Raw genomic sequence first — 15,205 nt, forward strand, 5'->3', positions numbered from 1 at the left:
TAATGGAATATTAGTGCTTTATTTAGTTATATTTTAAAATCATTATTCACGTTTGATTATGGTCATCAGAAAAGTTATGAGAAAGGGAATTGCAAGTTTACAAATAATTTTATACTCTCATTACAATTCCTTAAACTATTTCAATGAACCTTTTCATAACACAGAGTTAAGATTAACAGTTAAAGTCCTGGAGGACGAAACTCCATATGACTTCACTAAAACTCAATGACATCACTGTTTCCTGAATTGCTAGCCTTATTAATATTGTACAGTCCACAGAATGTCTGCCTCCATTGTGTGTAGTTGACAGGTGCTCTTTTAAGTTTCTTTAATGGAAGCTTAAAAAAACAGATCTTACACCAAATATTTTCACAAATTTAATCACAGCATTATAGATCTATTAGATAGAGCAGCGTTTCTGACAGGCAGACATAAATTCAGGAAAGAAGTAGCTGGACACATGACATTATATGTGGACTGTTAATGGTAAATTTCTAATCACTGAGCTTTGACATCTCCATATAAAGTGTACTTAATAGAATCCCAATTGATAATGTTCCCCCAAATGGTAGACGTCCTTTTATAGACATCTCTAATGGCACTGGATGGTAAAACATAATTCCACAGATGGACATCTGAGATTTCACCTACAAAACTTTGCTTTTCCTCAAACTTGCCCCCAAGTTCATCCTGGTCCTGCCCCAATATCACCTTACCCCCTGGTAAAACTTGGTGCCCTTTCTGGTAGATTTTTCCCAGAAACTGTTTACCATCAACCCACAATTCAGTCCAGCCTGATGAAGACTTCCAAGTCATACAGATATGTGTTCCAGATGTACTGAGATCAGGTATGGAAAATTTTGCACCATGTTTACTGCTTCTGAGATATAGGGACAGTTGACCATTGAGTTCTCTCCATAAATTCAGTGAATCAACCCCTTTATTGTAATAAGAGAATAATATGACCTCACGTTGGCCTGAGAGCTCAGTGGCAACACGAAGGCAAAGAGTGAATTCATTTAAGTCCATGGGTTCTCTTGGGTGTAAGACGGCATAATCCTGGATTCCTTGGCTGGGAAAAATCAATGACTTCCCACTGAGACCTACAATAAAGTATACAGATAAGTTATGTGAAAAATGTCTCAAGTGCAGAATCTGTAAGAGAATTACATATCTGTCTTTGACCTTCACTATACTTTGTTAAGTCGATCTCAGTGTTGACTTGACATGCATCACAAGACCTCCATCCAACCAAAACATTTTTCTATGGGGCATGGTCACCCCTGTGTGCTGGAACTTTATTTTTTTTAAAAAATGGCAGTCCTTTTCTGCTTTTTATATTGTTTTTCTTTTCTTTTTTTAAAATACCAATAAAAATATTTGAATAATAAAAGAAAATGACAAAGCAAATTGACAAGAGGAAGCTATATCTACCCAAAAGCCTCCTGTTGTACATCAATGGACTAAGAGTTGCATTACGTTTATCGTTCACACATATATAGGGTATATATTTAGTGGGGCACTGCAAATACTATGTGGTGCTATATAAATAACTTTATATATGCATGCATAGTACAAGCCATGTTTCCATGTTTTATTCCAAAGTATATGGATATTTCATACTAGAATTAATAGCGTCTTACCTTCTCTTTCTACAATGCCTTGGCGCTTTTCTGAAAACAAATGAAAATAATGTTTCTAAGGTTATATAACACAATCACAGCTGGTGTAGTATAATAATTCACAAAAAAGTATTTTTGAGAAAAGTGTCAGGAGACCATAAAACATATAACAGCTACAGCAAGGTTTAAAGGCTTTATTATATCATGCGGCTCAGTCATATTTTATTCACTTATAACAGCAACAAGAGCATCTTGTAACACAGTCCACCTGATGAATGTATTGGAGCACTGCAATGTGTTTTTGTCAATCTGTACTTCATAAGGCATTACCTGAATGTACCTGGGCACTACAGTGTGTATACTACAAGATATAAGGTATTACCTGAATGTACCTTGGCACTACAGTGCATATACTACAAGATATAAGGCATTACCTGAATGTACCTTGGCACTACAGTGCATATACTACAAGATATAAGGCATTACCTGAATGTACCTGGGCACTACAGTGCATATACTACAAGATATAAGGCATTACCTGAATGTACCTGGGCACTACAGTGCGTATACTACAAGATATAAGGTATTGCCTGAATGTACCTTGGCACTACAGTGCGTATACTACAAGATATAAGGTATTGCCTGAATGTACCTTGACACTACAGTGCGTATACTACAAGATATAAGGTTTTATCTGATCATACCTTGGCACCACAGTGTTTATACTACAAGATATAAGGTATTATCTGAATGTACCTTGCACCACAGTGTGTATACTACAAGATATAAGGTATTATCTGAATGTACCTTGCACAACAGTGTGTATACTACAAGATATAAGGTATTATCTGATCGTACATTGGTACCACAGTGTGAATACTACAAGATATAAGGTATTATCTGATCCTACCTCAGCACCACAGTGTGTCTACTACAAGATATAAGGTATTATCTGAATGTACCTGGGCACCACAGTGTGTATGCTACAAGATATAAGGTATTATCTGATCATACATTGGCACCACAGTGTGTATACTACAAGATATAAGGTATTATCTGAATGTACCTTGCACAACAGTGTGTATACTACAAGATATAAGGTATTATCTGATCGTACATTGGTACCACAGTGTGAATACTACAAGATATAAGGTATTATCTGATCCTACCTCAGCACCACAGTGTGTCTACTACAAGATATAAGGTATTATCTGAATGTACCTTGCAAAACAGTGTGTATACTACAAGATATAAGGTATTATCTGAATGTACCTTGCACAACAGTGTGTATACTACAAGATATAAGGTATTATCTGATCGTACATTGGTACCACAGTGTGAATACTACAAGATATAAGATATTATCTGATCCTACCTCAGCACCACAGTGTGTATACTACAAGATATAAGGTATTATCTGATCATACATTGGCACCACAGTGTGTATACTACAAGATATAAGGTATTATCTGATCATACATTGGCACCACAGTGTGTATACTACAAGATATAAGGTATTATCTGATCATACATTGGCACCACAGTGTGTATACTACAAGATATAAGGTATTATCTGATCATACATTGGCATCACAGTGTGTATACTACAAGATATAAGGTATTATCTGATCATACATTGGCACCACAGTGTGTATACTACAAGATATAAGGTATTATCTGATCATACATTGGCACCACAGTGTGTATACTACAAGATATAAGGTATTATCTGATCATACATTGGCATCACAGTGTGTATACTACAAGATATAAGGTATTATCTGATCATACATTGGCACCACAGTGTGTATACTACAAGATATAAGGTATTATCTGATCATACATTGGCATCACAGTGTGTCTACTACAAGATATAAGGTATTATCTGATCATACATTGGCACCACAGTGTGTATACTACAAGATATAAGGTATTATCTGATCGTACATTGGCACCACAGTGTGTATACTACAAGATATAAGGTAATTACAGTACACACTGACAACATGACATCTTACCACTGGAAGATGATGGAAGACCAAAGACTTGGACTTCGCAGAGTGAGAGTTTATCTTCCCGGTCTGGTATAATCACTGTGACATATTTCCCCTCCATCCCGTGACAATTGAATGACCCAGTCTCTCCGGGGCCCAGGGAATAGATGACTGCACACCTGTTCAAAAATGTGCAATTTAGAGTTTTAATTATTTCAGGTCAATGTCTAGTGTCTCAACTAATTTATTTACAGTTCCATTTTTATTTTTAAACCCACAAAATATATATCACATGTATATGAGCAGTAATTAAAAGTGCTTGTTTATAAATAGCTCAAATAAGATTTTTGCTGTATTTATTTATTTATTCACAAACTAGCTGTATACAGCCACATTACTCTTTGTCAGTCTTTGTAATGGGTTACCATTATCTCAGTAAGGAATGTAAATGGTTTAGTAGCGTTGCTCATTATACTTCCTACTGTAAAGTATATGGATATTAGAAGTCACCTAACAGTTCTGTGACCATATAAAATTCACAGGTTGTACAAGCCACATACACTTTCCTTAATTTCTAATATCTTTAATAATTCACGTTAGGTTGAAGCTGCAAAATAGTTTGCAAAAGATTTCAAGTCAAGAGAAAGATCTGCTGACCACTGTTCCCCTCTAGTTATTTGGGTGTCCTCCAAGGGCTTCAACTTCCTCCCCATGCCTAACAAATATGATTCAATTTCATGAGCAAGTAAGATTGTACAATACACAAGTTTTCCTAGTGAACACTTAGGTGATGACATCACAACTCGCTGATTATAAGTGATGACATCACTACTTACTGTTTATGCAGATATATTTACTGGAGTTTATACATATGTTAGCATCACTTTTGTGTTATATAACAGGTCCATCACTCAATTAATGTGAATATTTAATTGAAATATATTTATATATAATCAGGATACTTTATTTCATAATTTTAACAATGCAAAACACAATATTGATAAGATCTGCCCACTAGGATACACTATGACATATTTTCAACATCACGAACAATGTAGACAGCTCTATATAAATAATAAAGTTAGGAAACAAGCCAAAAAAATAACAGATATACCTGGGGTTATTTCTCCATTCTTTAGAGTTTCCTATCCTGATCTCTGCATTGTTGATACGTTCCCAGCAGCAGTCTCGTCTATTAGTGACAGCCACGGAGAAGATTGTGAAGACGCCTTTCAGATCTACCGTCCACCATGGACCTGGCTCCTGAGTGGTCTGACTGCACTGAATCTGAGAGTAGTTACCAGAGAGAGATCCATCAATGGCATTTCTGGACTCTCCGAAGAAGTTGTAGAGACTGGACTGGGAGGAACTTCCTTGTAAAGCCACGTTCGCAGCTGGGGAAATTCAATATCATAAATTACATAAAACTGAACTAGTGTTGTTTTTTTTTTAATATATATCAAAAGCCAATGAAATTAAGCCAAAAGGAATAAGTAATTTTGCTGAAAGCAGACTTTATTTAGGGCTTGTTTAAAAGGGAGCGACAAAAAGTAGGAATTTTAGAAGATCAATGTTTAATCAGCTAAGAGAACTTGGGAGCTATAGACTAGGAAAGTGTAATCTTAGATAAGGTCACATGGGTACAAATATGTATTTTTAAATTAAAAGATACTTAAATAAATGTTCTTGCAATTACATTCTATATAAGGCTAGGAATAAAATGCCACCAATATCATTAAATACAAAGCATAGTAAGTAATACTGTGCATAAAAGAGGATATGTGTATTGTTAAAACTAAAGGGGACTGAAAAGTCATCATGGAATTAAAAGTAATGTAGTAAAGTATGTAAAACGGAAATCAGGTTAGCCAAGGCTGAAGCTGAAAAATCGTTTGCTAAAGATTTCAAGTCAAGAGGAAGAAATGCAACCACTGTTCCCCTCTGGTTGTTTGGGTTTCCTCCAAGGGCTTTGATTTCTTCCCCATGCCTAACAAATATAATTCAATTTCATGAGCAGGTAAGTTTCAATCTTGTTAATGCAATTGATGTGATAGATTTGATGCTTGCAAAAGTGTTCCATATAACAGACAGGTACATAATGTGAGTGAAAGGTGAAACCTATTCTCTGATGAAAATTGGAGTTCGAAGACTACAGCCGTGTATCACCAATGATAGCTTTCACCAGGAATCTCAGAAGAAGGCTTCCCCAAGAAAAGCATGGAGAAGCCTATTTAACAATGACAGCGGTGGTACAAGTGCCACCTCTGTCCTCCTATCTCTATCACCAATTCAGGATGGCGATAACAATGGCTCAAACCCTATTATAAAAGTGATGGTCATAATACTTTACTTTAGGATTTTAAACAGTTTAATAAATACACTTCAAAGGATGATCAACATCATCCACATAATGTCCACAATGCTTAAAGCTCATGAATTACTGCAGCTATTTTATATTTCCTTGATATTTTCCTGTTAGTCAAAAATTGTTTTGCCAACTAAAACGTTACCTCCATGTGGTGTATCCAGAATGTGCTGATCTACGTCTGTAACATGTCCTAGAAAAGGAAAAGATTAAATTAATCAATGAGGATCATGTGCAAAAATTATGGAAAGAGCATGATGTATATATAACAATATGCAGATAATTAAACTTTATTACAGGACCCGATAAAGTTTTATGAAGGACACATATTTGCACCTCAATACTGGTTAGAGATGAGCCTGGTTCCCACTTTGCATTTTGAGAATACAAAGTCACCAACATTCTAAGAACACTTACATGGACAATTTGTTTTCTCCTATTATGCTTACAGATATTTACAATAATGCTCTTTTTAATTCAAGCACTCTACATATTATTCACTCTGGGTGGCTCTGGTTTTATTTGAGTCCTTCCTCTCTGATGTGACGGAGGGACTGTAGAGACTTTCTGCATTCAATTGGATTCAATATGGCACTACTGTTGGACCAGTATCATTATGTCATTATTGCAGTTTGTGATACTGTGTATAGGCAGCGATAACTTCTTATCCCTCTGATTGAGATACTGTGGTGATAAACAACTTGCCTCAATCCACTGCCAGGAACAGATTTAAAAGATAATAATCCCCATCTGCTTCTTCCAAACCATCCCACTAAAGACAGTTGGTCCCAAAAATGACATCACAATACAGCGCTTCAGATTTTTGGTTTATTGGTTTATTTTGGTTTATTGTATCAGTAAAAGCCTGAATTTTGCTTTAAGAGCAGTTGAGGAGCATTATGTTCATATTGGGCAACATTTCGACCATTTGTGGGCAAATGTGTTGAGGAATATTCTTCCTCCCCCCAGTGTTTAGGCTAGTCTGTTTAGTACAAGCTGAGGCTTACCATTAGATGTGTCAGGGACCCCAAAGACCTGCACCTCACACAGGATAAGATGTTCCTCTCGTCCTGGGATTGTCACTGTCACATACTGTCCGACCATTCCATTGCAGGAAAAAAAGAGGGACTCTCCAGACTCCATGGATGAAATAATTCCACACCTGTAGATAAAACTCAGTGGTCAAATGTATCCATATATGAATATATATATATATATATATATATATATATATATATATTAGAGGAATATTTGTAAGTATTAGGTTTTAATAGGGGAAGAAACATTTTTAAAACATTTGTTCCAGTAATGGAAAAGGTCTATTTTTATGCTGTTATTTTCTCCCAAATGTATTATAGAACATTCTGTAAATGAAATCTACTAGGTAAGCACTTGATACAGAATTGTTTGAATATTTAGTCTGGATTACAAAATAGAGTCTAGCAGCCATGATTGTAACTGAATGAACTATGTGCTTCAGATTTTATGAAGCTAAGTTTTACAAGGAATGAAAATGTTTATGACTTCCATGCCTCATGGATTGTACCCTTTCTCCAAGGCTGTACTGTCCTGTACTTGGGATTATTTAAAAACATTGATAAGGGAATTAGTGTCTCCAAACCTCAGAGACTAAGCCTCATATTTTAACACATTGTGCCAGATTCATTAAGGAAAGAATGCAAAAAATGAGTTTTGCTCCTGGACAAACCATGTTACCATGCAAGGGGTGCAAAACAGTTTATTATTTTGCACATAAGTTAAATAGCTGGCTATTTTTTTCATGTAGCACACAATTACTTGAGAGCTTTATTTTAACACTAAAATTTAAAGTTGATCTAGGTCATGCCCTACCCCAACTATAAATCTGTCCCCACATTATAAATTTACCTCCCCCTCCAATGCAACATGGTTTTGCCCAGGTGCAAAGTTACTATTTTTTTTTTTTTTCCCTTAATGAATCAGGCCCATTGTGTTAAGGAGCCACATTCTTTGAGTAGAGGTGCATATAATTAATAGTTATCCAATCAGTGCCAAGCTAAAGCCCCATTGTGTAAGATCATTGCTTATAAAACATATATACAAATGTATTATGAAGACTTTCTGCTCTAACCAGACTAGTTAGTCCGTATACATGAGAGCTAATAAATTTGACTCCATTTAAAAATATATAATGTTTCAGACTCCTTCTTTGCAACAGCTATAACACAATAATGGTAAATTAATAAAAATGTATTAAAGAGGACCTGTCAGCTACTCACTAGACTAAAGACAACTAATAAACTTTATAAAATTAACTTTTTTTTACTATTTCAACTATATATGAGCATTCTTAGAATTGTTTATATCTTATGAAGACTGATCTTTTACTCTGACTTTGATGTTAATTCGTTCATCTTACTGATTATTGTAATACTGCCAAAATATCTAGGTAAGAAGTACCCAGCAATGCTCATGTGTATTGTCATGTTCTGTTTGTTTCTCAGAGAAAAATGTTTTAAGATATTTAAACCATTCGAACTATACCCCCTTATGGCAGTATTAGTATTTAGCTAGGCACAAACTTGCAGTACTGTAGAGAAGATTGTAAATAAAGAATAATCTTGTTTTAAGGAGAATTTATTTGCTCATTGAGAAACAAAACAATGTGTGATCTATATGAATATTTTAAGTAATTTTTGCAACTAAATTGTTGGCACTTGAAAACACATTGTAACAATTAAAGCAAAATTGTTTCAGTGGTGAAGAAATGTTGATGATATCTCATTTTCACTTTTACTATGTAACAGACTGATTGACCTTGGATTTAATGTTCCCCCTTTTTCTGGTGAACTTCCAATACGAATCTCTGCTCCAACGATCCTATCATTACAGCATTCCAACACCCGATTAGTGATGACTACAGAGAAGACTTTGTAGACTGACTGTAGATCCACCATCCACCAAGGTGAGAGGTCCTGTTGGGTGATGGAACATTGAGACATAATGTGATTGTTGGCTAGGGAGCCATCGTTGGCATGTCGAGCATCTCCAGAAGAAGAGAACGTGCTAGATTGGGTGGCAATGCCAGTAAGGGCCACATTATGGTCTGAAATACAAAGAAATAGATGGGTTTTTTAAGAAAAATAAATCTGTGTTCTTTGTAACTTCATTAAAATTTGCAATGTAGTAAATGTTGCTCTATGGACATTAAGTTTAAAAATAAAATTCAGTTAATATGAAATTAGTAATAAAATATATATTTTATTTAAATCAAAAACGGTTAAAATAAAAAATAAGCTAGGCATATGAAACGTATTCCCATTGGAAAATGTTTAAACAATCGTTCAGAATTCTATTTACGTATGCTTGTCTAGAGTCAGAGCACCTATTGCATTCCTTCTTCATTTCATGAGTGTCCTTGTGTACCCAGTTTTAAAGTGGGTGGGTTAAAACAACTTGTATCCAATAAGATCATTGTTGTTAGAAGCAGGAGATGACAGTTCTTATCTTATATCAGGCATTGACCTCTACACCCAATGTGATTGTGTAAGTGAGGACAGAGCGGCCTAACTTTCACTGGTTGTGTAAAACTATATTTATAATCCAACATGCCAGGCTCACAAACCATGTTATTGTGTCACGCTGTTTCTGTCTACATTAAAGCTATAATATTTCCCTGGGTGTGTCTCAAGCACCAAGATTGAGAGACACTGGTATTGGTTGTAGATGTGTCAAAATTTGCTATTAGATCTACCCAAACACTAACGACTGATTTAGATGTACAGGCCAATTTTGCAAGGCTGCAAAATGTATAGCCGAGCAATTCATATTTTACTCCCAGGTGGTGAAAATACAAACTTTTTTTGCATGTAGGGCAAACACTTGAAGGTTCTGCATGCTGAACTCCTGGACAACTCTATTTTTACACTGCAGTTTAGAGTTGGGCCAGGCTGTGATGTCCTCACAACTCTATATCATGTTGTATTATTTTTCCAGCTGCAAATTTTACATCCACTAGCTGGATATGTCCACAACTTTAAATCAGCCCATAACAACCTTTATACTCAACCAATTGAGGTTCAGAACGTTATTTGATGGATGTACATGTGACCCACCCATAGAATACATTCCAGCTCATTAACGCATGCCATAGTTAAGAAAACAATGAAATATTGCACAGAGCATTCTTCAAACTTAAAAATGGTGAAGAACTGCATATTCTAAAACACAATATCCTCTATCATTACATACAAAATTACACTACATACAGATTTCTTCTTTTTGGTCTCCAATTGGTTCAGCAAACAATTGAACTTCACATAAAGTCAGATACTCTTTGCGACCAGGAATAGTAATTGCTACAAAACGACCCTCCATCCCATCGCAGTCAAAGATGTCAGTCTGTCCACTACCAATTTTGTTAATTTTAGCGCACCTGGAAATAACACACATCGATAGAGAGAATGTCATATTCATCTTCCTGTCTCAGACATTATTATTATTATTATTATTATTATTATTATTATTATTATTATTTTATGGTGGATGGCAGTTAGAGTAAACTGCACATTAGCTCAGCTCTTTGTCCAAGCTCCCACCTTTCCTTATTCTCACAAATATAAAGCATTGGATACTTATGAAAACTGTTGGCAAATGTCACAGTAGCGCTAATGATCAACTTTACACCAAAAACCAGACTGTTTCAGGGTCTATTGATCTATCATCTCTGTGTTGCTGTGGGACCCACAGAGCTCAACTGTCCTTGTTAAGCTGCCCACTGAGCTCAATTGTGATTGCTATTGCCATCTCTGTTTGACTGCTGGACTCTCTTCACCCAACTGTCAGACCTAGAGACCTCACTGAGTCAGAGCTGGAGAAATTGCCTTCTCTATTAACCCCAGCCAGGGGGTGGTAAATTATCATTCCCCTCCTATAGTTCACTGAACAATCAATTGTTCCTCTCACTTTCTCGTTACCTACCCTAGCTAATACACATTCATTGTATCCATCATGCACATACTAAACTTACATTCTTTTTGTCTCCTTTTCATTTTCACCACAATTTTCCCCAAACTCCTCTTGTCTCTCCATCATCCTATTTCTCCCTCCCTTATTATTTCACCTTCACTAAATCCCTCCTCAATAGTCTGCACACATTAACTGTTTTGTTTCCTAAACTCACCAGACTCACCAGCCTACAAAAACAGAAATAAATCTCACACCCATAAATCATCCTTGCATGTTCTATTGCTCACCCTGCTCCTTCTCATACCTGATGGTGACATCTCATCTAACCCTTGGCCCCGTACAATCCTCCTTATCTGCTGATGCTTCTCTTTCCACCAAAAGTTTCCATCCACTCTGTACTTCCAATCCCGCCAACCTTTTTTCACATATCTCCACTATCTTATCTTCCCCGTGCACTAGGGAATGCCAGATCTGTTTGTATCAAACTTGAATCCATTCATGATCCATTCATTTCTAAATCTTTCAACCTCCACTGAAATTTGTCTCACCAGCTCTGACTGTACATCCCCTGCAGTGCTCTCCTATGGGGGACTCTTCCTCAGTCAAACTCCCAGACCCAGAAACAGACAAGGTGGTGGAGTAAACATTCTACTCTCTCCAAGCTGCACCTTCCAAGCCATACCCTGTGAATCCTCCATCTAATTCTCTTCCTCTGTAATTCACACTATCCATCTATTGTATCCTCTCCACCTTTATGTTGCTGTCATTTGTCGCCCACCAGGTTCAATTTCCCAATTCCTTGACAACTTTACAGCCTGGCTCAATTATTTACTATGCTTTGACTTGCTTACTCTCATACTAGGCAATTTCATCATACCACTGTCTCTTCTGTCACTACTTACGTATTTTCTCTGTTGGTCTCTCCTATTGGACCTCATCTCGCACTCACTGTGATAGACAATCCCTTTACCTTGTCCTCTTTAAAAACAACAACATCTATTTACTCTTAACCCAATCCACTTTCATTTTCACTAAAACAACTACTTTCTCCTATGACTACATTGTCCTGCCCTAATCAGGCTGCCTCTTTCTACAACAAAGCACTCACTATAGCCATAGACAATGTGCAGCTCCAGCTACTACATACAGCCCCCAATGATTTAAACCACAACCATGGCATATCAAACAGACCCGCTACCTGCAAAAGTGCTCTCACACTGCACAGCCTCACTGGCGGAAATCTCGTTCCTGTCCCGATTTCCTCCACTATAAATTCATACTTTCATTTTATAGCAATGTCCTTTCAATTGCCAAAGAAACATACTTCAAATATCTAATATCCCCCAGTATTTTAACCCACATTGCATATTTGCCACCTTCAACTCACTTCCCTAAACAACCACCCCACTCCAACCCATGATTTTGAAACCTACTTCAAAACACCTTTCAACAAGATATTTCTACATTCCAATTCCACACAATACACCCACTCTATCCACCTTCAACTGCACTTCCCAATCTACTCAATTTATTCTCAACAATAACTCAAGACAAAGTCTCTGCACTCATCTCATCCTACAACCTTTACCCTCGACCCTATTCCCTCCAAATTTCTCCGCTTTCTCTTCTCCCCTGCATGCCTACCTCTCGCTCATCTCTTCAACCTGTCTCTCTCCATTGGCACATTTTCATCCTCCTTTATTCCATGCGCTTATCTCCCCATTTCTAAAGAAACCATCTCTCGAGCCAGCCTCTCCCTCCAAATACTGCCCTATTTATGTCTTCCACTACTTAAGGGAATGGTGTGCAACCACCTGTTTCCCTTTCTCTCCTCTCACTCCATTCTTGACGCTCTGGAATCAGGCTTTCATCCCCAACATTTCACTGAAACTGCTCTCACCAATGTGATAAATGATCTACTCACTGCAATGTCTACAACTGCTGATCTCCCTTTTCTCCTAAACACCCTTCACTACATTGGCTTTTGCAGTTAGTTCCTGGTTCACTTCTTACCTATTGAACTGCTCCTTTAGTGTTTCTGCCTCTGGCACATCATCCCATCCACTGCCACTATCTGTTCTTGGCCCTTTCCTTTTCTCATTGTACACCTCTTCTCTTGGGGAACTAATTCACTTATACAGCCTCCAGTACTATCTCTATGCTAATGACACGCAAATCTATATCTCTTTTACTGGCCTCTCTTCTTCTGTACTATCTTGTGTAACCAACTGTCTTTCTGCTATCTCCACATGGATTTTCCAATGCTACCTAAAACTCAACATGTCCAAAACAGATCTCATCATCTTCCTTCTCCCAAAGTCACCACCTACTCTCAAATTTCCCTCACTGTTAATAACACCACAATTTCCTTAGTCTCTTTTCTAGAGCTTACCTTAATCAAAATTATACTATTCACGCTAATGCACCCTCACACTGTCCCAATCTCCACTCTAAGCCACACTCACTCCTCTTGTATCAGCTGTGGCCTCTTCCACTTAGAATGTAAGCTCTCTAATGAGCAGGGTCCTCCATACCCTTTGTTTTCATGTCTGCATTTATTTTGTCTGCCTTGTATGTCCCTGTTTTATGCATGTCCTGTTTTCCCTACTGTACAGTGCTATGGAGCATTGAGGCGTCTTTTCAAATCTATGATAATAATAGCAATAATATTTTATTTGACCTGGGATTATTTGTGCTGCCGTGTCTTTCAGAGTCTCCAATGTGGATCTCGGCTCCATTTAAGCGAGAGCTACAGCAGTCTCCACGGTTGGTGATGGCAACGGAGGACACGCGCATTCTAGACACCAGGTCCACACGCCACCAAGGTCCCAGATCAACAGTTGTGTGAGTGCAGCTTTCTGAGAAGTAGCTTGTAGACAACTTTCCATCAGCAGCTAACTTAGCAAATCTCATCTCATCATAATAGCTGGACTGGGAAGTGAGGCCACGTGGAGCTACATTAGGAGCTAATGTGATCCAATAAAAACAACACACTGAATTAGTAACTATCATTAAGTGCAAACAATTAGATACAATCACACATCAAAACATCAGACTTCACAAAGAAAATGGCACATATAACAAGGAAAGAATTGAAGTGGACAGATACTGGAGAAGCACAAGCCCCTATCTCCTACTATGTCAGGGGTAGGCAACCTGCGGATCTCCAGGTGTTGTGAAACTACAAATCCCAGCATGCTTTGCCAGTAGATAACCAGCAGATAGGTGGCAAGGCATGCTGGGATTTGTAGTTTCACAACACCTGGAGAGCCGCAGGTTGCCTACCCCTGAACTATGTTATGATCCACAAGACATTTCTCATTTTTGCTAATATGAAGAAATCCTAGCCAGTGCTCATCAAAATATGTCTAGCTTTTAAAGCATATAGATCTTATGGCCTAAATGTAGGTAGCCAGCCCCTTCCAATTAACCAAGGTTTAGCCAAGTGCTGGCTTATCTCCTATCTATTTTGTTTTCATATATTGCCTAATATTGTCTTAGCAGCTGTCTATCCAGCCTATGAAAGATTATTTGGTGTGATTCAAAATACAAACTTTTGTTGAAGTTCAGGTTCTTGCCTGAGTGGTGAGTTTATATTGAGTGGTGATTGTACAGTGCTTAAGTGTTGTTTGAAGCATAAATGTGAGTGTAGGAACTCACAAAAAGGACGATCCTTGATGTTGGGATGCAAGCTCAAATGTTTTAATGAAAATACCACATATTATCATTTTGCTAAATATGTTCATATTTGCAATAGTATTCTATAAACAAAGCTGGCCTCAGTTGCAGTTGGTAATGAGCACAGAAAGTTTCAAGTGTAAATCCACTCCTGGGATATGTATTGTGTCTAACTATAACCCACGCGTTTCATGTAAAAAGAGTTTACATGTTCTCTGGTACACATAGCTCTGTGTTTTTATTAAAGTTGATTTTAATTAAACATATTACACCATAAAGCTCACCCTGGCTTTCTGATGCCTATAAATTATCAGCAAATGAAAAACAGTTTTAAATTCATGCTCTGTAAGAAATTACCTCCATGATTCTGCTTCTGTAGCTCAACATCTCCATTCCAGCTAGTGCTTTCACCTAAAAAGAGTAGACATCATAAGGTAAAGAAAGGAGGGTAAATTTAAAGTTTGGATCCCTTATGCTCAACCCAATAATATATCATGAAAACAAAAATAATGATAAGCTATAACTATTTTAAACATGTACAATATATAGCAAAAACATGGAATATTCACTGAAACCAGATATAAATTCTATTCTTAGAC

General features: G+C 37.1%; 1 protein-coding gene across 1 annotated transcript in view; it reads right to left on the bottom strand.

Annotated features, from left to right (window-relative positions):
* The window catches only part of LOC142100286 (uncharacterized), a 98,451-nt gene continuing 83,246 nt past the window's right edge, over window positions 1-15,205 (bottom strand). The window contains exons 41-50 of the mRNA XM_075184214.1: window positions 14,964-15,017; window positions 13,609-13,894; window positions 10,229-10,395; window positions 8,778-9,066; window positions 6,989-7,143; window positions 6,127-6,174; window positions 4,731-5,010; window positions 3,641-3,795; window positions 1,644-1,673; window positions 1-1,103 (exon numbers count right to left, since the gene is read on the bottom strand). Of these exons, the coding sequence (XP_075040315.1) occupies window positions 499-1,103; window positions 1,644-1,673; window positions 3,641-3,795; window positions 4,731-5,010; window positions 6,127-6,174; window positions 6,989-7,143; window positions 8,778-9,066; window positions 10,229-10,395; window positions 13,609-13,894; window positions 14,964-15,017 (2,069 nt within the window). The 3' untranslated portion in view covers window positions 1-498. The remainder of the gene's footprint in view (window positions 1,104-1,643; window positions 1,674-3,640; window positions 3,796-4,730; window positions 5,011-6,126; window positions 6,175-6,988; window positions 7,144-8,777; window positions 9,067-10,228; window positions 10,396-13,608; window positions 13,895-14,963; window positions 15,018-15,205) is intronic.

Source organism: Mixophyes fleayi, chromosome 8 (genome assembly GCF_038048845.1).
Source record: "Mixophyes fleayi isolate aMixFle1 chromosome 8, aMixFle1.hap1, whole genome shotgun sequence".
Classification (NCBI taxonomy): Eukaryota; Metazoa; Chordata; class Amphibia; order Anura; family Limnodynastidae; genus Mixophyes; species Mixophyes fleayi.